The following is a 21,439-nucleotide window of genomic DNA, read 5'->3' as shown; positions in this document are numbered from 1 at the left end:
CATCAACGGCACCATCCACAGTTCAGAAAGCCAGTCTCTCCCAGGCCCTGCAAAGGCCTTTTGCCAGAGCTCCTGGGCTCAGAGTGGACCCCGTTCCCAGTTGTCGATCACTGTCTCTGGCATCCGTTCCCATCAGCATCCCGAGGCCTGGCGCCCTCTTTGTCTTTCTCTCTTTGCTTGACACCTGGGAAGGGCGCTGGCTTGCCTGCGGGGAGCTGGACCCACCTGCCCCTACCTCGTGGCACCGCGCTCTTATGTTAGGCTTTGACTAAAAGCAGATCCCCTTCTCCCTGGTGTAGACCTTGTCATTTCTCCCTCTCCCCGCCCTCAGTTATATTTGGCACGGCGTTATTTAACGCTGCGGAACATCTTGGCACAGCACCGGGGCCAAGGGACTGTGTCACACACAGCATTCAGTCACTGAGTGACACCGTGTCCTTCCTCCTCGGAACGGGGTGGAGGGAAGGAGGGAAGGGGGTAGGGAGTCATCTTCATTCAGCAACTTTATGGAGGGCCTCGGAAGAGCCAGGCACTGTTCTAAGCTCTGGGGTGATAGGTGGGAACAAAACAGACCAAGTTCCTTTGTTGTGATGGGGTGGGGGACCACTAAGCCAGAAACCTAATGAAGGTGGTGAGAGGTACTAAGGAGAAACATAAAGATGCAGAAAGTATTGTTTGGGGCAGGGTATCTGTCCACGGCAGGTGTCCTGAAAACGCGATTGGAGCAGAGACACGGAGGAGCGAGGGAGGGGTGATGTGGGTATTTAGGAGAAAGTTCCAGCCAGGAAATCCAGCAGGTGCCAGAGGTCCTGAGGCAGGAGCATGCTTGGCTTGTTCAGGGACAAGAAGGAGAGTGTGCGGCCCTCGTGATCAGGAGCCAGGGGGAGTGACTCCTCGCTCCATGAGTGTCCTCACAGGTCACCTGAGGCTTTGCCTTTTGCTCTGGAGGAGAGGCCAGCAGGAGGCCCTGAGCTGAGAGGTGGCGTGGTCGGATTTTGTGTAACAGGCGGCTGCCTCTGGCTGCCCTGTTGATCACAGGCGGTGGGGGTCAGCAGAGCCAGGCATCCCGGTCGAAGGGGTCAAAGGCGTCGAAGGCAAGGGCAGTCGTCACCGTGAGAGACATCAGCTGTGCTGGGCTGGAAGGGGGTAGTGAGAAGTGACCGGGTTCTAGGCGTCCTCTGAAGGCACAGGTGACGGACTTGCCCGAGAGGAGCGTGCACGTGAGGGAGACAAGGAGGGCTCCAGGTTTCTGGCCCGAGCATCTGAAAGGATGGGCTGCCGTTTCCTGAGGAGGAAAGGCTGAGGGAAGAACGGGCAGCACCCAGTGCCGCTGAGGAAGAGTGCGTGGCGACTCCATCAGTATCCAGTGCTCTGACATTCCCCAAATATAAAATGATCCCTCCACCCTTCACCCCTCCAAGCCTTCACCCCATTTCTCCCAGCTTCCCTCTCTCTCTCTCTCTCTCTCTCTCTCTCTCTCTCTCTCTCTCTCTCTCCCCCTCTCTCCCCCTCTCTCCCTCTCTCCCTCTCTCTCTCTCTCTCTCTCTCTTTCTCTCTGTCTCACCCACTGCCAGCAGCCGGTAGGTACTCCACGCTGTCACACCTGTTTTTTTTTTCAAAGTTGGCCATGACCTCCATGGTGTCTGGTCAGTTCTCGGCCATCCCACACTAGCCGTGTCACCAGCTGTCACAATCACTTCCTCCCCACTCCTGACCCTCTTCCATGGTCCCGCAGCACCTCGTGTCCTGTCCCCGCTCAGCTTCCTGGACTCCATGGCATCACCCCCCTTCCCGTACTGAGCGCATATCCTTCACCCTCAACCTGGGGCATAAAACTTGAAGACGTGGGAGAGAAAGGAGTACAGCTTTCCCATTTTCTCCGCTGAATCTGCAGGAAGCCTTCTGTCTAATTATAGGTGCCATTGCCACCTCGTTGAAGCCCTCACGTGCATTTTGTTGTCGCCTGTCAGAGGGGACAGGTTGCTGTGCGTGCCAGCCGGCTGTGTGCCCCGACGTGAGACCAGGGCCAGAGCAGGGCTGCAAGGCGGCGGAGCCAGGTCCGGGGCTCCGACCCAGAGCGCTCGCCCCTGCGCCGTGACCGCTTCCGCAGAAGGTCACAGTCTGTGATCAGAGAGGGCCGGGCGCGTGTGGGGCCTGGAGCAGCGAGAGGCTGCAGAAAGAGGCGAGACGCTCGTGAAGAGCTGTGTCCTCATCCTGACAGCCTTGGCCAGGCCCGCGTCAGGGTTATGGGACCGTATGCACCTTAAAGGATGTTTTCACCTCTGGCTGTTGTGAGCATCGTGGTGTTTTCCAAAAGGAAACACGTTTCACTTGACCTTAGCTGGGAGGACTTGTTGCATCCTCCCCTCTGGAACTTCATTCCCGTACGTGTGCGTTGAATCACAATTTTTTAACCTTCCCAGAAAGAAGATTGGCCCATGCACAAGCTGGAATGTTCTCCCATGGTTGTTTTTGGGGAAAACTGGAACCCCTCCGAGACCGTAAGGCTCACGGCGAGGATTCTGGCCAAACAGGTGAGGACACGGGATAATGTTTAAGTGCGTTTCATTTCATTTTTTTTCTTAAAGGTCAGAGAGATGAGGAACTGACCTGTGTGATCATCTCTTGTTGCTCATCCTTGGACCCGTTTCCTGTCGCCTCCGCATGGGCAGGGCTGGGAACACAACTCCAGGTGGAGGCCGGTTTGTCACTTGGCCTAGGCCAGTGGTCGGCACACTCATTAGTCAACAGAGCCAAATATCAACAGTACAACGATTGAAATTTCTTTTGAGAGCCAATTTTTTTAAACTTCAACTTCTTCTAACGCCACTTCTTCAAAATAGACTCGCCCAGGCCGTGGTATTTTGTGGAAGAGCCACACTCAAGGGGCCAAAGAGCCGCATGTGGCTCGCGAGCTGCAGTTTGCCGACCACGGGGCCTAGGCAACTAGGATGTTGCTTACCCCAGGCCGGGAGCATGGCCACCGCTGTGAAATTCTAAGCTTTTTTTTATGAGATAGGATTACGTGGGAAAATACGGATTTCCAAGGCATGAACACCCGATTGAACAGAAGAATGAGCACCTCCTAGGGAACCAGCCCCTTTTTTGGCTCAGAGCGGGCACCCCACGCCCCCCTCCTGTACCGTGTTCTGTTCTTCTTGTCTCCTTCCCTGCCCACGTCTAGGCAGGTGAGGGGTGGGATGGGACAGCCAGGAAGGCATATGCAAATGAGAAGAGGAAGCCGAGTGGGAAAGTGGAAACCAAGGCAAGGGGCAGAGGGTAAACGAAAGGAGGAAAGACACGCTCTTGTGTGAACAGGGACAGCAGTTTCCTCCCACGGTGACGCCAGGACAGGCGGCTCGCCCCTTGTCTGCTCAGGCCTCACTGGTCGCCAAGGGGCCAAGGAAAAAAGAGGGGAGGACACAGTGTAATAGGCCACGCGGGGCTCGCAAGGCGTGTATGTCCACGCAGATGCTTGCTAATAACCACGTGGTGGCAGAGCCTCTACTGTCATTCCTTTAAGCTGAAACTTCACCCCCCTCTTCTTTATGCCACCACCTCCCCCGCCCCCTTTTAAAACTTTGTATTTTTTTATCTGAGCCAAATGGGATCATAATGATTAGCACCATCCCGTCCCCAGACTAAGTTGGGATCCTGGGCCACGTAAACAGAAGGGGATCATTTCCGAACTCTGAGCTCACCGCTCCGTTATGTTCAGCCGGGGTCAGGTGCTCGCTGAAATGCCAGGGCACCAGCTCAGGGTAGCCAGAGGCAGGCAGGGTGCCTGCCGAGGGAGCCGGAGAAATCAGGATTGCTTTCCCTGGAGGAGGTTGACTTTTGGATCCTTACTACACAGTTATCCTTAAATATATGCAGGGTACTTGGTCGGAAGGAACGGGTAGGGGGCACCCGTGCGCCTCGGTGAGGTGTCAGGGTAAATAAGCCATCCCATTAGCTCTGCAGGCATCCTGGGAGGGTTGGGTGACCAAGCTGCCCCCCCCCCGCCCCCACCATTGATGTTATTTATAGAGTTGTGGTTAAGAACCCAGAAGGAGCTGGTGTACTTTCCTGAATGAAAAGCTTTCCCAGGCAAAAGGAGCTACCAATCTTAGAGAAATGCGTCCTGTGAATGGAAGATTTCCTCCCCACAAGAACTATTGAAATGTTGTGGTGCTAGGAGGGTCGCCCGAATGCTGCGATGCATTTAGACCCGTTTCATTCAACTCTTATTGTAATTACTACGACCACTAATAGTCTCTTCAAGGAAAAGTTACCTGGCCTCCTTTTCATCCCTGTAGGATCGGATGATTAAAAAAACAGACCATTTGTATTCTAGTGGCTTGCAAAGGATTAGGGGAGCCGGGCTACCCAGCTACCAGGGAGAAGCTTAACATGTTAACTAGGGAGGTGAGCGCGCCCTGCGAGACCACCTGTATCCCCACATTGAATAGCCAGATTACAAAGACACGCCTCGGGCCAGCTCCGGAGCCCTGCTTTTGAACTCTTGTCAACACCGAGTTTATTCATGTTCTCAAAGCCTAGCGGGTTTACTATTGTCAGCTCCTCTGGGGACGCCTAGAACAAAGGCCGCCACGCGTTTCAAGCGAATCCGGGCTCACAGACACAACCCAAAGTGTTCTTTTTGAAACACGGGATTTGAGATCATTTTAGCTTATGCTTAAAGAAAGTGTAAAATGGATGGGGGGTTTGATTTTGTTCCTTTTCAGAAGCAGAAATAATCAATAGGACGGCTCATCTGTAGGCTCGGGGCCTTTTAAGCCAGGGCCCTAAAAAGTTTGTTTTCCAGCCACTGTTCTTTCCCGTAACAAGCATTTTTTTGAGCCTACTGTGTGCATAGCATTAGCGGGGCGTTAGGGACCCAGAAGATGCTTTTAAAAACACACACACACACACAAAAAAAAAAGTTTCAAAGGAGTCTTGGATTTGAACGCTGGGCAAACACTCTCGGAGCCCCAATGGTGGATTCTCGGGTCGCTTTCTCGCCTTCGTTGAGAATTGTTGCTTTTCCTTCATGTGGACGTAAAAGTGAAAGCACGTTTTGCCCTGGTTGTTAAAAATCCGTTCCTGTGTGATTTCTTCCCCGATTACTAGAAAAGCCACCCGGAGAGAACACCTTCAGAGAAACTGTTAACCGTGAAGGAGTTTGAATCGCGTAAGTGTCTGTGTGACCGGCGGCGGAGTTACTTTTTCTCCACTTTTATCGTGGATGAGGTGGGACCGAAGACGGGAGGTGACAGCTTGTCTTGGTGCGGGTGGTGATCTCATCCTGAATCGTTTTTACTTGGACTTTATGCGCTGTTTTGGAAAATGACTAAAACTTGTTTTTCTGAGTCGACAGGATTACTGGGAAGTAATTAACGGGAAGTAGGAACTTGGGGGATGAGTTACTGCCTTCCCAGCCATCTCTGCGGGCTCTCCCGGCCTGCGGAATCCTTTTGGGTCTTTGCTGAGTTGCAGTCCTGTAAACAGCCTATGTCTTTACTGAAACTCTTTAAATGGGGGCGGCTCTCTGGCTTCTCGATCATGACACCGATGCCAGTGCTGACTGGGGGCCCCCGCATGGGCTGAGGCTGGTTATCGGTCACGGCCACGCATCCCTGACCTCGTGGCCAATGCTCAGTTGAAATGTCACGTCCTGAGTGAGGTCAGGTGTCAGAGGAAGAGAAGAAATAGCAGCTTTTCTTCCCCTCGGGTTCATCAGTTAGACTGAGTGATGAGGAAGGATATTTTTGGGGGGCTCCCCACACATTTCCTGTCTCCTCCATGCCATTTACAGTAAGAAAAGGGTGTAGGTGGAAATCCAGTTTTCTACCTGCTGAATCACGGTGTGTTTACCCACAGATCTGGATAAATTAGACAACGAGAAGAAGGATTTGATTCAGAGTGACATTTCTGCTCTCCATCACTTTTACTCCAAGCACCTCGAGTTTCCCGACAACGAGAGCCTGGTAGCGCTCTTTGCTCAGGTAAGGGGAACAGCGTCAGGGGACACGGCGTGTAGCTTCCCCTGCCCGAGCCCTGTCCCCAGCACACACTCGGGGAACGTGAGCAGAAATAGAGTGATGGCCTCTGTGAGGACAAGGCTCCTGACCTGTCGGACCCCGTTTGGCATGGCCTTGCTCGGTGACCTTGAGCAGATCAGGGTCCTCCCTGTGCTGGCCTCGAGTCGATGGCTGGACACAGGAAATTCGCCCTCCCTCTGCCTCGTGTCCCAGGAAGAGTTTATGAAAACAGAGGCCTGGCCAGTGCCCGGTGCCATGGCATACCGAGAGCGCTTTGAAAAGAAAAGCCCGCTTGAGGATCCCACATTAAATTTTACCTTTCTTCTCTTAAACCTTCCATTCTGTCAGCAGCATTGTTTTATTCCTACCCACGCGGTGCTGATAAAGCCGAGGCACATACAGATGTCCCCGAGAGAGGCCCTCTCCCATGGCCTAGGAGAAGAGTCACCCCAGAGGGGAGCCCCGGGGGTCTAGGTGCAGGGAGCCTGGCCAGAAATCTTTAGAGAAGCCCATGTTTACCCAAAAGATATCCTACAAAATTAGAGAAGGTTCTAGACAAGAGCAGCTTTAAAGAACTGGAAAGGCTAAGGCTCGGGCTCAGGTAGAACAGAGAAGAAAGTGCTGCTGTATTTCATATTATTCTGATTTACAACGGACTTTGCTAAGCATCCCAAAACATGGATTTGGGTAACAAAGGAAAGTTGAGGTATTGACTTCTCTTACATTTTTTTAAAAAAACTAGATAAGTGACTTTTTTTCCTGGGTTAGTTGAGGCATGGTTATGTGAGAAAGCTGAAGAGGTGAAATAAATATACCGTACTTGTAGCTGTGAAAAAAAGATAGCTTTTCCTCCAAGACAGAAATGCATGCTGGTAGGACTTCTCAGTGGTAGCATAGTGGATATGGGACTATATTTTCATTACCAAAACTCAGGATCTCATAAGCAGTATATTTGTGGTGGAAATGACTGAGAGTCTGGATTTTGAACGGACTCAGGAGATCCAGGAGATAGATACAGATACATGTACACACACACATACATATGCACACACATACACATGCACACACATACATATACATACACGTATATACACATATATACACATATACTAGTATATGCACACACATACATATACATACACGTATATACACATATATACACATATACTAGTATATGCACACACATACATATACACACACATAAACACACATATATACTCACTCACACAGGCAAATATACAAACGTTAATCCTTGAACTTCTGTGGTCTGTGCCATTGGGCTACTGCGTGCAGGTGGATGGGCAGGCTAGACCAGAGGTACTTCCCCTGACCGTTTCGCTTTTGCGAATTTTGTTTGAACAAAGGATGCCTTGGCCAAAAGAAAGGTTTTAAAATCATTAAACCAGAACATCTTCCTCGTGAATTAAAGGTCAGAAATTAAAGCGATGATCTCTATCCAGACAGAAGGTCAGAAATTAAAAGGTCAGACACGAAAGCAGTGATTTCTATCCAGAAAGAAGATTTAGCGCATTATTTTGTTTTCTTTCTCCCCCTTTCTCACTGCAGGTTAACTGCAACGGCTTCACAATTGAGGATGAAGAACTGTCTCATTTGGGATCAGCGATATTTCCCGAGTAGGCTGAGTTTGACTTCTTTCCTTTTTACTTATTTAACACTAATTTGATTTTTTTTTAAAATAACCTACCTAACTGCATGTGACAGACATGGAACTCCAAGTGAATTAAGACACCTTTTTAATTCTGCCAGATTTCAGAGCATTTCCCCTACATTTGAGGAGCCGACGGTAGTTGTTAAGAGAACTGCTGCGTGTTAAGTCCTGCCCGGTCTGTTACTAGAGAGCTGTTATTAAAGGACGTTTTTACAGTGTGCCCCGCTGAGAAACGTGCTAATTTGCATATCCGTGGTTATGGAAATCTATGGGTTTCTTGCACTTAAAGTGAAACATTAATTGCCCTCCAACAACTGGCCACAGGCTGACGTGGAGAATGTATGAGCTGCTTCTCCATCTGTCCTGTTTGAAAAATACCTGTATAGGAACCGCGCAGCTTGGAGAGAGAGTGAACTACAGCAGTGAGCGAGGGGGGAATGTCGGAGAACTATCGGAGTTTCGCTTCCCTTAGGAATGCTTCATTCACGAGAGGCTAGCCAGCTGACACGTGGAGATCTCGGTAGCCCTGACGTTCATGGATGGCCAGGAATGGCTTGGCCACGGTCCTTTTCATGGAATGAGTATTTTCACCAAAATGCTCCAGTCCCATGAAATCAAGCCCTGGCTTCCCAGAGGGCGCCAGGAGCCTTCCTGCATCCCCGTCTGAATCAATCCACGTTGTAGATTATTCCGTCCAAAGTGACGTTGCTTAGTGCTCACTACAGGGGCCTCTGGCTTTAGGTCAAAGCCATGGCAGGAAACCTTGACCCCCACGCCTTTGCATGGGTGACATGTGAGCTCCTGGGGTGTCTGTCTGGTGTCACCCAGCTCTGTGCATCCTGCAGGCCTCAGGGATACAGGTTCATGGCTCAGGGATACAGGTTCATGAACCGCAGGAACAAAGCGTTTATCCCCCTGATAATACTGTTCCTGGGGCCACAGTGGTGTCCTCTGTGGTTTGAATTCTGATAGTGAGGAAAGAAGTGTTTGGGGAAAAAGCTCTTGTGGACATTTGCCCTCGGGAAAAGGAAGAGAAAAGGAGAAAGGCCAGGAGACCCTCCTCAGGGGGCTGGTGTGGACCCCTTCAGACCTGGAATGACCTCGCTGGCTCTGCTCAGCCTCTCAGGTCGGACTGAAAGCAGGCACCGAGGAGTATTGTCGGAGGTTTCGCCCTTTTCCGTGATTGCCAGGAAGAGAATGGTGCCCAGAGCAGGAGTTGTTCTAAGTTCTTGGCCTTAGCATTCCCCTACCTTCCTTCAAAGGATACCGAGGTGTCTGTTTTGAAATGGGAAACTTAATACGTCTTCTGCAGGATGGCTCTAGGGCTCTGCTTTTCCATTGCTGATGCCTTCCCATGCCTGTGCTTTACGGGGTTTCCGAGGGCCCGATGCAACACTTGCCAGGGGGAGAGGTGCTACACGCCCTCCCAGGCTCCAGGCCACCCCCGACTTCACTCAGACCTCTCAGCGCCTGGCCCCCCCACCCCCCCACTCCCACCCCTACACGGCAAGCCCGGGGCAGCCCATCCTCTCTGCTTTTTTTGTATTCCTGGGGCAAACGGGAGAGGGCTTTTGGTGGCTGAGGGTTCAGGCAAGTGGCCCCCAGAGCCATGGGACATCTGGATGCGAATGCCCACGTGCGCCCCGGTTTTTTCTGCAGGCCGTTTTAATTGGGAGAAAAATCCCCTTGGACGGAAATCAGTTCGGTATTGTGATTTCAAAGGCAGCATTTCCAGAGATCAAGCATTTTCCCCTGTAGTTTAGAAATTTCTGTTCTCAGAACTTTGACCTTGATATAATCAGAAAGCTCAAAGCCCCTCGCATAGGCGCGTCTCTGTCCTCGCGCCCCTGAAAAGCAGGCCGTGAGCAGCAGGTGCAGCGTGTCCCAGTTTCCCCGATGAGGACCCTGAGGGGCAGAGGCTCGCGCGGGCTCCTCCGGGCCTCTCGGAGGATCACAAGCCCTCACTTGGGAGATGGCACCTCCCCGGCGGCGATTGCTCAGCGTCGGAAGAAAACACGTTAGAGATAATCCACTAACGTAAACAGCGGCTTGGAAATGACCCCCCGCTTGTCTCGAACGGTGTACAGCGAGTGGCAGTTCACTGTGGGTATTGGGTCGTGAGTCAGGAGTTTTTGTTGCCATTTTTTATCATTGTGTGTGTGTGTTTTTTTGTTTCGGGCTTAGATGTCACTATTTTGTTTTTGTTTTATTTGTGTGTATTTTTAAAGAATACATTTTTATTGATTTCAGAGAGAAAGGGAGAGGGAGAGAAAGAGATAGAACAGCCATATTGAGAGAGAATCATTGATCGGCTGCCTCCTGCATGCCCCCCACTGGGGACCAAGCCCACAACCCGGGCATGTGCTCTGACCTGATCTCCTGATTCATAGGTCAATGCTCAACCACTGGGCCACACCGGCTGGTTTTAAATGTCACTATTTCGGACGGCACATTTCACTTTTCAATACTGTGAAAGCTTAAGATGATCAATGAATGCAGAAAAACCTCTTAGGATATGATGGCCAGCTCTTAGGTTTGTTTGCTAATGTCCTGCAAAGACCAAGTTACCGCGGCTTAGCAAGGAAGTAGCCAAGGATTACCTAGACCAGTGGTTCTCAACCTTTCTAATGCCTCGACCCTTGAATATAGTTCCTCATGTTGTGGTGACCCCCAACCATAAAATTATTTTCGTTGCTACTTCATAACTGTAACTTTGCTACTGTTAATGAATCGTAATGTAAATATCTGTGTTTTCCGATGGTCTTAGGCGACCCTGCTAGTGGTTCTCAACCTGTGGGTCGCAAACCACAGGTTGAGAACCACTGCTGTAGAGCCTAAGACCATCGGAAAACACAGATTTTCAAATTACGATTCATAACAGTAGCAAAGTTACAGTTATGAAGTAGCAACGAAAATAATTTTATGGTTGGGGGTCACCACAACATGAGGAACTGTATTCAAGGGTCGCGGCATTACAAAGGTTGAGAACCACTGCCCTAGACTGTCAGCCTCATTGAGCACATCGGTTCTCTCTTCTGATTGGCAGTGTTGCCTTGATGAATCACAGTTGTTGCCCTAATGTCATTGTGACCTACAAGGGGACCCTGGCGGAAGTCAGAGCCGTGCAGGAAATCAGCCCGGGAGACGAGGTGAGTGCGTGGCGTGGGTGGCTGGGGCAGCGTGCAGACAGCTGTTTCCAGAGGCAGGGCAGAGAACTCTCTGGGTGAGACGGGCTGGGCGGGGTCCCGGCAGCTCCGCCGTGTCCGTCCTCAGGCCTCCCAGGGTCAGTGTTCAGACCTGTGACCTGTGGCTTGGAGCCCCATGTGTTTGGCTCCCACTTGGTGCTTGCCGCTTCCATCCAAGAGAAAACAGGAAAGGAAAACGGTGAGTGAAGTTCCCCGCAGAGGCGTGTGGAGATTTATAGAGAAAGGAGACGGCAGAGGGAGCAGAATGAAATTCCGGGTTGCCTGTGGAGTCTGTATTCCCACCACCAAACAGTGCAGGTGGAGCTTTTGTAAAATTAGTGAATTTTGGCCTATTTTTCTCCCCCCAAAAGGCCAAAAGCATTGTTACCTAAAAGAAAACATAGCCCCCCAGTAGCTAAAGAGTTACAACTCCAGCCCCGGCCACGTGGCTCAGTTGGGTGGAAAATGGTCCCATAAACCAAAAAAGGTTTCGGGTTCAATCCCAGGTTGGTTGGGACACGTACAGGAGGCAAGTGATCGATGTTTCTCTCTCACGTATCTCTCTCTCTCCCCCTCCCTCTTTTTCCCTTTCCCTCTCTCTAAAGTCAATAAACATATCCTCAGGTGAGGATAAAACAATTTTTAAAAAGTTACAACTCCAAATGACATATCAGCTCTTCAAGTCCTCTCAAGTCCGCACCTGAACTTGGGAGAGTCCACTTTTTAGGGATGTAGTTCGGCTGGCCAGTGTGCACACTGATAGGGCAAGTGGGGGCAGCCTGTGGCCAGGAGGCACCTGCAGCTCCCGCCTTCCCGTGGGGGCGTGGCGAGGGCCAGGTGCTCGGCCACTGCTCCGCGGTGCCCTTTCCCCACCCGCCGGCCTAGCGTATCGCTGCATGCAGGCCATCTGTCCCGATGTAAGGATACAAAAATGAAACAAATGGATTGTTAGGGATTATGGTGACACACTTTGGATTAGACTTCAGTTTAATAATCTTTCATACTACTTTAAGGAGCTTGTGTGGATTTTAAGTGTGAGACACAGCGATCAGTGTGCTGAACCATGAAGGCCTTGGTTTCTCGGCAGTTGTCAGCTAACCCAGAGCTGAACTGAGATGTTCTTTGCTAAATTCATCATGACGAGGGTATCGAGCTTGGGGGCGCAGTATCGTGGTTTCTGAATATCTTGTGGAGACCATGCGGGTGCCTTTTTGGTTAAAGCAGTGGTCGGCAAACTGCGGCTCGCGAGCCACATGCGGCTCTTTGGCCCCTTGAGTGTGGCTCTTCCACAAAACACCACGGCCTGGGCGAGTCTATTTTGAAGAAGTGGCATCAGAAGAAGTTTAAAAAATTTGGCTCTCAAAAGAAATGTCAATCGTTGTCCTGTTGGTATTTGGCTCTGTTGACTGATGAGTTTGCCGACCACTGGGTTAAAGCATACGATTGCAGTCGGTGAGAATGGACATCTCCCGGGCCCGTGCTCCTGTGGGCTGAGGGGAGACAGGAGCAGTGGCACTGAGCGGCCTCTGTCGCCATCTTCTGGCTCTCCTGCTTGCTGCACTACGTGGCCCTCAGTCATTTGAAAGAAACGAGGCAGGAGGCTCCTGCCACTGAGGCCAGCGGGGCTCGCTCCGGTGGGTTGGCCCTCCTGAACTCTCACAGGTCTGCAATGCAGTCACCTCTTTTGGGGGAAGGCACTGATTTGGGGGTGACTTGCCCTTCACAGAGGAAGGAGCCCACTCCCCAGGGCATCGATGAGCCTCGAGGTCCCCATGACTGCCCTCTGGGGTGGGAAGAGCTTGGCAGCCCCTGCAAGTGCCCCCTGCCTGCCCGCCAGTGCCCGAGGCTCCTGGCACGCGGACGGCTTTGTGCCATCCATCTGTGCAGTCAGACATTTGCCTGATGGTGTGGGATGAGCAGCGGGTCCCGTCCCAGTGAGTAGATAACGGACAGTTACACGCCGGTCTCCTCCATATGCTCCCAGACTCACTCCCAGACCCCGTTAGGAAAAGCAAGGACCGCAGACCCTGCGGGGCCCCCAGGGGAGGCTTCTCCAGGTTCTCTGTCGGGCCCAGCTGGGGGAGGCCGCGGCACGCCAGGGTCCGAGAAGCTGCGTCCTGCCCGTGCGCACTTGTCCCAGCCTGCCGGGCCCAGCTTCTTGCTCCATCGCCAGCAGATGGAAGGAGAAAGGGAAACATCAATAATGCAGCTAAGCCGTCAGCTTGTGAAATGAGAGAGGCCGGGCAGAGACAGCCCAGGGCCAGTCCCGGGGTGAGGGGAGTCTGTGCCCCATGGGGCTCTGCTTCTGCCCACGAGACAAGAGCATCTCCCTCCCGCCGGGACCAAGGCCAGCTGCTCTCTGGTGGGGGGCGGCGGGGGGCTGGGAGGATGTTTTCAGTGCTCCTGTTCCCTGTGTTAGGGGCCTCTGGACTCTGTGGAAGGCGGGAAGAGACGCCCTTTCTCTCCCCCGCAAGCAGGTGGACGACACTGGGGGGGGGGGGGGCGTTGAAGTGTGTCGATCCTGAACTGTGGCCTGAACTGTGGCCGTCCTCTGCGTCCGTCCCTGCGAGGACACCGCCGCGGACGCTGGCAGAGCCACAGGAAGGCCGAGGAGCGAGGGGACCTGTGGCCGACTGCAACGGGCACTTTTTGGACCCCCTTAGGTTTTCACCAGCTACATTGACCTCCTGTATCCCACAGAAGACAGGAACGACCGGCTACGAGATTCTTACTTCTTCACCTGCGAGTGCCGCGAGTGCACCACCAAAGACAAGGTAAGCTCCCTGAGGGCGCTCGGGGCCAAGGTGCTCACCGGACTCTGTGTGTCAGGGCCTCTCTGCCAAACCAGTGCCCCGTGTGACTCGGGGTCTCTGCCTACGGGGTGTCCGACCCTGTAAATGCTCCTCCCTGAGTCAGTCCACGGGAATCCGGTCAGACCGGGTCTCTGTCCAAACCCGATGACGACGTTTCCATGGCACCGCACACAGGAGAGAAGCCTGTGCCCAGGTGTTTCCTGGAAAAGAAACGACTGCTCAGAAGAGAGGGGAGGGGAGGGGAGAGCACGTGAGCACAGCTTCCAGGCTCCAACCTGTTCGGAGTGCGTGGGGTTTTCTCTGCATCCCCCCGGTTATTTCGTCCAGGCCGCCCCTCCTCATTCTGGTCTCCTGATTCATACATACCCGAACACACGTGTTCTAGGTGTCCTGCCCAGATGGGGATTGTCTAGAAAATGTTTTGGGTTTTTTGTGTGTTTTTTTGTAAAAAGGTAAAGGTGTGTTGCATTTCTCTTCGATCCACCGCCTGATCCCCTTTATCCTTTTGTAACTTTCGAGTGGGCAGGCCTGCACCTCCGCCTGGGAGAATGCACTATTCCCGAGGTTTCCCCATCCGTGTGGTTTCCGGGGGGGAGGTGACGCCTTGCATTTGTGGACATTTCCCTCAGGATAAGGCCAAGGTGAAAATCCGGAAGCTCAACGACCCCCCCAAGGCGGAGGCCATCCGGGACATGGTCCGATACGCGCGCAACGTCATCGAGGAGTTCCGGAGGGCCAAGCACTACAAGTATATCCTTGACAGCTGCGGGGAGTTCGCCTGCAGGAGGAGCTGGAGAGGCGGGAAGAGGGAGCAGGGGGTGGGCCGAAGGTGCCTGTCCCCCCGTCAATGGGTGTAGGCTCACGGACCACCCCATGACTTGGCGTCAACCACATCAGTTTCTAATGCCGATCTCATTTCTCTTTGGCTAGTTTGGCCAGGAGCGCAATGTGGTGGACATGTTATTGTCTAAAACTACGAGAACAGTTCTTTGAAGGCACTCATTTTGGGGGCACATTACTTTGGGCACCGGGCCAGGGCTTTGCTTATATTGCCTCACCTGGTCATCGCCCTGTTATTAGATACAGATCATTTGCCCCAAGGACGCAGCTCCCCAGCAGACCCAGGGTTCTGCCCCATGTCTGCTGGCCACCACAACACATATTCCTAAAGCATTGCCTTGGGAGTTGAAAAGGCATGAGATTTAAACTACGGGAAGCACTCACATCAAGTGAAAGGAAATTGGGGAAAGGTATGTTTATTTCTCAGCGTGAGCAAGAACTTTCCCAGGGTGGGGACTTCTTCCTTAAAAATGCTTCAGCTCAGCCTTGAGGGTTTACCTGTAGTGAGAAGACTGCAGGTTGGTGATTCTAACCAGCATTGTTTACAGCTGATCTGAGGGTCTGTTGCCAGTGGCTGAAGTTCTGCTGTTGTATTTTAGCCGTTGAGGTCTTCAGATTTTTTCCATTTGTTTCTTCAAGAAAAAAAACACGTGATTCCTTTCGCTTTTGGTTGGCTTTCTGTAATTGACCTTTTCAGAGGGAGAGGGGACGGGTGGAGTGGACAAAAGGACTCCTTGGACCCAGCCTGCCGGCCAGTCCTTTCCTTGACCCCACAGCACCCCCTAGCGAGCTGCTGGAGATCTGCGAGCTCAGCCAGGAGAAGATGAGCTCCGTGTTTGAGGACAGTAACGTGTACATGCTGCACATGATGTACCAAGCCATGGGCGTCTGCTTGTACACCCAGGACTGGGAAGGAGCTCTGCGATACGGACAGAAAATCATTAAGCCCTACAGGTGATCGCCATGGCCATTCCGACCGCCTCCGCACGGAACGGAGCCTGGTGCTTTGGAGTGCGTAGCTAGGCGGTTTTGCCTTCTCACTGCCCCGTGTTGGAGCAGGCCCAGACCAGCTTTCTCTTCTTCTCTGCACCCACCTCCGGAGGTTCAGGGGCAGGGTGCTGCTCCCGTGGGTCCTGCCTGTCCCCTCCACCATCTGGAAGAGACACGTAGGATGGCAGGTAGAGGTTTTCCAGGGGTTGCTGGCGCTAGATGGGTCCCAGGACCTCCCCAGGTGCTGATATCCATTGTAGCTGTTTCAGGCCAGTATTTAAAAGCCACCTGTTTGTTTCTTTTCATCATTATTCACATTCTCCCCTCGTGTTTTCCTAAACTGCAGCCCAGGTTGCTAATGAGGAAACTTGGGGACCATTGGATTGGCTGTGGTTATTCAATATCCCGCCTCGGTTTGAAGAAATCAAGCTGGGTTTTACCGTGTGGTATTAATGACTATCAGCCACGGGGAAGTTTCCTGTTGAGGGGTTATTAACCCTTAGCGTGGGGTACAGATGGAGGCCGTGGCATTGTCCTCTGGCTCTGACTAGCCACTGCAGGGCCGGCGCGGCCTGGATCAGATCCCTGGGGTGCTTGTTAAACTTGCATTGCCAGGATCGCCTCAAGACCAAGTGGGTCAGAATCTGGGCACTGGCCCTGAAATCCCTGTGTTCCAGAAGCACCCCAGGTGTTTCTCGCGAATGTGAGAAGCCCTCAGTTCACGTTCTGAGCTGAGGGACTGTTACATTGGTGTCTGGTCTGAATGTTCGCTGCCCTGCTGGCCCTCTACGTCCCCCACACTGCCCTGATTAGCCAGCAGGGGGAGCCCAAGGGGAAGCAGCTCCTAAAATCTGCTCTTAGAAACAGAATTTGCTACATTGGGGATAATCTCAAAGCCTATCCTTCTTCTGCCAGCGGATGAGAAAGCCCTGTGGTCTCATGCACACTTTCCTCTGTGAGATCTGGAGGGAGGAGAAGGAGGAGGAGGAGAAGGAGAAGGAATGAGATCACCTCAGCCTTGCAGTTTCTCTCCCAGCAGGAACTGGCTGTTCTGGATTTTTCCTGAGTTTAATGAACCCCAGTCCTCGTCTTCTGGAGGCAATTAGGGGGATGGGGGTGCGGGGGACAGCATTGCCCCAGGGCCTGGCCCCTGCCCAGGAATACAGTCAGAATGCGTGTATTTTGGGCGAATTTTGAGGGTAGAGCAATACCAACCAGCCTGTAAAGAAACACCTCCTACACACACCCCAGCACACATCCTCTCTCCCAGGAGTCACCTGCAGGTCTCTGTTCCCAGGAAGAGGGCGCTCTCCTAGGCGCGCCCCACCTGTCAGTCAGCCACCGGTTAAAACCAGACGGCAAGTGCCCACTGTGTGTGTATAAAGCTCTCTACTGGACGCCAGAGAAAGGACATCTAGAGGAAATGGGAGGCGTTCTCCTGACTTCAGAGCTTATAGTTTTGCTAAACCAGCTGGTATCATAGAGTGTGATACAAAGCTGGGGCCTCGAGGCATATCAGTGTGTGTATGTCTTTAAGTATACTATCTCTTTAATGGGGGCGGGGGAGTAGCGGGGAGAGGCCTCATGCCTCGTGATAGGGCATTTACCCGAAAAGATGGTTTCCCAATGCCCTGCTTTGGGTGCACCTAAAACCAAAAATCTGATTAGGATTGAATGCCTTGTTTGTAACTATTTTTGTGTAGGATTTCTCCTGCAATTTTCATGTAGCTTTTCAGACACACAAACTGCATGCAGTGAAGTGCCTCCAGGTGATCCCCTGGGGCTGACCATCCACAGGCTCCGGCCGCACCTGCCGGGTGGGAGGGGCGTGGCTTCCGTGGGTGTGGCATCACCAGCTCCGCAGCCGCAGCCACGCTGACTGCGCCCGGCCCGTGGGCTGCCCGGCGGCCTCTGACCAGGTGGCCTGTTGTCTTTCTCCCCTTCCAGCAAGCATTACCCACGGTACTCCCTCAACGTGGCCTCCATGTGGTTGAAGCTGGGAAGACTGTACATGGGCCTGGAGAACAGAGCGGCCGGAGAGAAAGCCCTGCGGAAGGTACGCCCGAGACCCGAGGTTCGGCTTCTCGGTACCCGCCCAGCCTCCTTTCTCCATCCCTGAGAGCCTCTTGACCCCCCTCTGGCCATGGCAGTGGGAGGGGTGGGTTCGGCAGATGGGGGAGGAGTAATTGAGCCTTTGCTAGTGGGCGTCCAGGCCCTCCTGTGAGGAGAGGGGTCGGCCGGGATGGGATGGGAGGCTCAGCCCACACCGGGGAGACCACACTGCCTGTTCCGTGCCCGTGGGCAGAGGCCACGAGGTATGTCAGTTACATCCCAGGACCCTGACCTGTGGCTTGTAATTCTCACAAAAAATGAGATTTTTCTGGTGAGGAAATTGAGATGCGAACAGGTTAATTAGCCTCGGGTACGTGCTGGGGCCTTGATTTTAAACGGGCCTTTCTGAGTCGAAGGCTTCAGCTCCCTCCACTCCTATTGTGACTGGCACGCAGGGAAACGGGGAAACCGGGACCCTGGCAGCACCCGCCGGCCACCCAGCGCTCCCGGGGGAGAGGCAGAGCCCTGGCCCTCACCTCACAGCCGTGCGGTTGTACCAGTAGACTCTCCTCGTCATTGATGTAGAAGTTAACAGTTGGTAACGTGTAACCTTTGGGGCAGCCTGTGGACTCCTGTCAGAATGTTTGTAAAAGTTGGGGCCACCGACTAGCCTGGATGCCCAGTCCTCCAGATTCCCCAAACCTTCCCAGACTATTGGGGAACGTGGGAGTGAGGTCTGAATCCCACATGCAAGGGTCAGGGCCCCGCCAGGCTAGGAGTGTGAGTTAAGTATAACATTTTCCTTTTTTAAACTAGTGAGTTTGTCTGTTTATCGCCTTCATTACTTGGGGTGGGGGAATTAACCTGTTAGGTCACAATTGCAATGGGCTGGTAGGTAATTAAGTACAAGGTCAAAGAAGGGTAGGGTAGATTTGAGCAAGGAACGTGAGTCATGAAAGGAATGCAGAGGGTGAGGGGAGGCTTCTAACAGGTGATTCTGAAGACCTGCACTCTTCCCTGGCCTGCCTCCTCTGGGTTTGAGACCTAGGAACAGAGTGGCACAGTAGAAAGAATGCTGTCATCGTCACAGGCCATCACAAATCCCGCTTGGGAGGATGGGAGTAATTTGAGTTTTTCTATGAGTAATATGGTTGAGTACAAAGGAGCAAAAGAAATTCTTATTCAATACGTACTTTCTATATGCCGGGCAGTATCCCAAACACTTGATGTGTATTAACGCTGAGAGGCACAGAGTGGTTAAGTAAATTGCCCGAGGTCACACAGCTAGGAAGCATGGAGCCACTGGAGACTCACTTTATAGCTCTTCCCTCTAAAAGAACCTTATTTAATACGTTCTCTCTAACTTCCAAAAATGAAACCTGCAGCAATTTTTAGGTGTTTTGTTTTGTTTGTTTGTTTGTTTTTTTAGAATATGTGTTAAGAGGAAAGCATGCACTTGTTGAAAGGCAAAAATGGTTTGGTCGTGTCTTGTAGATTAGTAATGTAACCTTAAAATCAGACAGGTTTGAGGTCAAGTTCACTGTGACTTTTCTGTTCCAGCAGAGCTGTTTACTTGGTTGACCGTAGCCAAATCCATCCCTAAAACATTTTTTACTCAAATCTTAGAATATTGGGGTAAAAAATGTCGTGCAATCAGCTTCTCTCTATGGTTTCTTCAGCTATTGCTGTGGTAGACACTGGGTGACTCTTTGGTTACTAGCTAATCTTGTCCTTTTTCAAAACCCTCACCTGAGGACATATTTGTTTTTTTAAGTTTTTTAAAAATATGTTTTTATTGATTTCAGAGAGGAAGGAAGAGGGGGAGAGAGATAGAAACATCAGTGATGAGAGAGAATCCCTGATCGGCTGCCTCCTGCATGCCCCCACACTGGGGATGGAGCCTGCAACCTGGGCATGTGCCCTTGACCAGAATCGAACCCAGGACCCTTCAGTCTGCAGGCTGATGCTCTGTCCACTGAGCCGAACCAGCTAGGGACTGAGGATATGTTTTTATTGATTTCAGAGAGAGAGAGGAAGGGACAGGGGGTGAGAGAGAGAAACATCGATCAGTTGTCTCCCCTCTGTGCCCCAACCTAGGATCCAGCCTGAAACCCAGGTGTGTGCCCTGACCAGGAATAGAACCCACAACCTTTTGGTGGGCGGGATGTCGCTCCAACCTACTGAGCCACCCTGCCAGGGCCTTTTCTTTTTTTTTTTTCCCTCCCCCTTTTGGAACAGATGCTGGAGCAGAGCACAGGCTCTGAAAGCCAGTTTGCCTCTTGCCCTTAACGCAGGGAAGTCCAGCTGAATTAAAGTCAGCCCAGGTGCCAGTGCGAGGGGATGGGCTTTGGGCTCTTACCGCCCCCTCTTTGTCTCTCTCTCCTAGGCCATGGCGATCATGGAAGTGGCTCACGGCAAAGATCATCCGTACATTTCTGAGATCAAACAGGAAATTGAAAGCCACTGAAACGATGCCAGTGTGGCAGTTTTTATTTAAGTGCTCATGCAGAAACCTTCAAGTATTTGAGTATTTCAAATCAGATACATCACGCCTGCATTTCTGTAAAGTCATTGCCATGAAAACACTATGTGCACTTAAACCTGACACATGGCTCACGTGGAATTGGTCTTAATTTTAACCGTAAGGTCACAGTCATTTTTTAATGCTTTTTCCCCTAAGAGATGATGGCCTGATTTCATGTATGATACTTTGGACAGGTTGAGTTTTGAAAACTGTGATTATATTTTTCCCCTTCATGCCTGTTATTATAATGTGAACAAACCTGAATGATGGAAGAGAATAAAAAAGGGAATAGTATTTGAAGTTTGTGTTTCCTTTTGTCAGTGGGGAGGATTTCAGAGAGGTGGGGGAGCCCCATCATCGAGTGGAGGTCACCCCTGTTCTGTGTCAGTTAGTGAGCCAGGCCTCCCCTAGGAGGTGGGTCAGGTGGCCTGTTTAGCCTGGAGTTGCTTTCGGGGTTCAGTGCCTTTGGAGGAAGAAAGAGGGAAGATGCAGGAAGGGAAAAAAGGTGCCTGTGAAAAAGATGAAGGGACTAAATACAAATTGGCAGTTACAAAGGTCATGGGGATGTCGAGTTCCTCTCTTGACGGCTATGTCATCTTTCCTTCCTCTTGTGTTCACACCCACATGCATCTCCCACAGTTCACGGCACACAGTGAGGCCAGCAAGTAGGACGCATTCTCGTCCAGTCAAGTGCAATAAGACATTTAGTGAACACCTACTATATGCAACACAGCCTGCATAGCTCCCGAGTCCAGCATAAGGAATATAGTCAATAATATTGCGGTCGCTATGTATGGTGCCAGGTAGATGGCTGACCACCATACTGTACACCTGGAACTAATATAATATTGAATGTCAATTGTAATTGAAAAAATCTTTGAAAGCAAAGCAAAATAAATAGTTAAATTTAAAAACGGGGGGAGGATAAAGGTACAATTAAGTGAGCTGGGTGTCCCTCCCTGGGAGGAGCCTGTGTCTGTTTCGATTCTTGCGTCTGGTGCCTGGTCTCCCTTCAATGCGTACAGGTGTTCCACGTGCTTCTCCTCCTTGGCTCTTGCCTCATCTGGCTGAAAGCAGACTTTCCACCTCTCCTCCTGTTCATCGGTCTGTGCAGTCCTCTCCTTGTCTGGAAACACTCCCGGGGAAGCTTAAGAAGGAAAAGAATTTTTCCTTACCAACTCTGTGTTGTTGAGCAAACACTGGTCTCTCCCCGAGCGCGCGGCCAGCAGGAATCCAGCTTCCCCACGGCCCAGGAGGTAGCAACCTGGGGATTGTTTGTTAGCAACTGCTGCGGAGAGCAGACCCAGAACCAGGCCTGTGCCAGGCGCAGGGATGTTTCCCGT

At 51.8% G+C, this 21,439-nt stretch overlaps 1 protein-coding gene across 1 annotated transcript in view; it reads left to right on the top strand.

The window, feature by feature from the left end:
• The window catches only part of SMYD2 (SET and MYND domain containing 2), a 48,866-nt gene extending 28,476 nt beyond the window's left edge, over nt 1–20,390 (top strand). Inside the window, exons 3-12 of the mRNA XM_079761921.1 lie at nt 2,424–2,534; nt 5,113–5,173; nt 5,863–5,987; nt 7,590–7,657; nt 10,739–10,841; nt 13,541–13,651; nt 14,320–14,440; nt 15,310–15,484; nt 17,468–17,576; nt 19,959–20,390. Of these exons, the coding sequence (XP_079618047.1) occupies nt 2,424–2,534; nt 5,113–5,173; nt 5,863–5,987; nt 7,590–7,657; nt 10,739–10,841; nt 13,541–13,651; nt 14,320–14,440; nt 15,310–15,484; nt 17,468–17,576; nt 19,959–20,039 (1,065 nt within the window). The 3' untranslated portion in view covers nt 20,040–20,390. The remainder of the gene's footprint in view (nt 1–2,423; nt 2,535–5,112; nt 5,174–5,862; nt 5,988–7,589; nt 7,658–10,738; nt 10,842–13,540; nt 13,652–14,319; nt 14,441–15,309; nt 15,485–17,467; nt 17,577–19,958) is intronic.
• The last annotated feature ends 1,049 nt before the right edge of the window (nt 20,391–21,439 follow it).

This window comes from Cnephaeus nilssonii (genome assembly GCF_951640355.1).
Source record: "Cnephaeus nilssonii genome assembly, chromosome: 21".
Classification (NCBI taxonomy): domain Eukaryota; kingdom Metazoa; phylum Chordata; class Mammalia; order Chiroptera; family Vespertilionidae; genus Cnephaeus; species Cnephaeus nilssonii.
The sequence above is the reverse complement of the archived record's forward strand: the minus strand, read 5'-3'. Positions and strand labels throughout refer to the sequence as shown.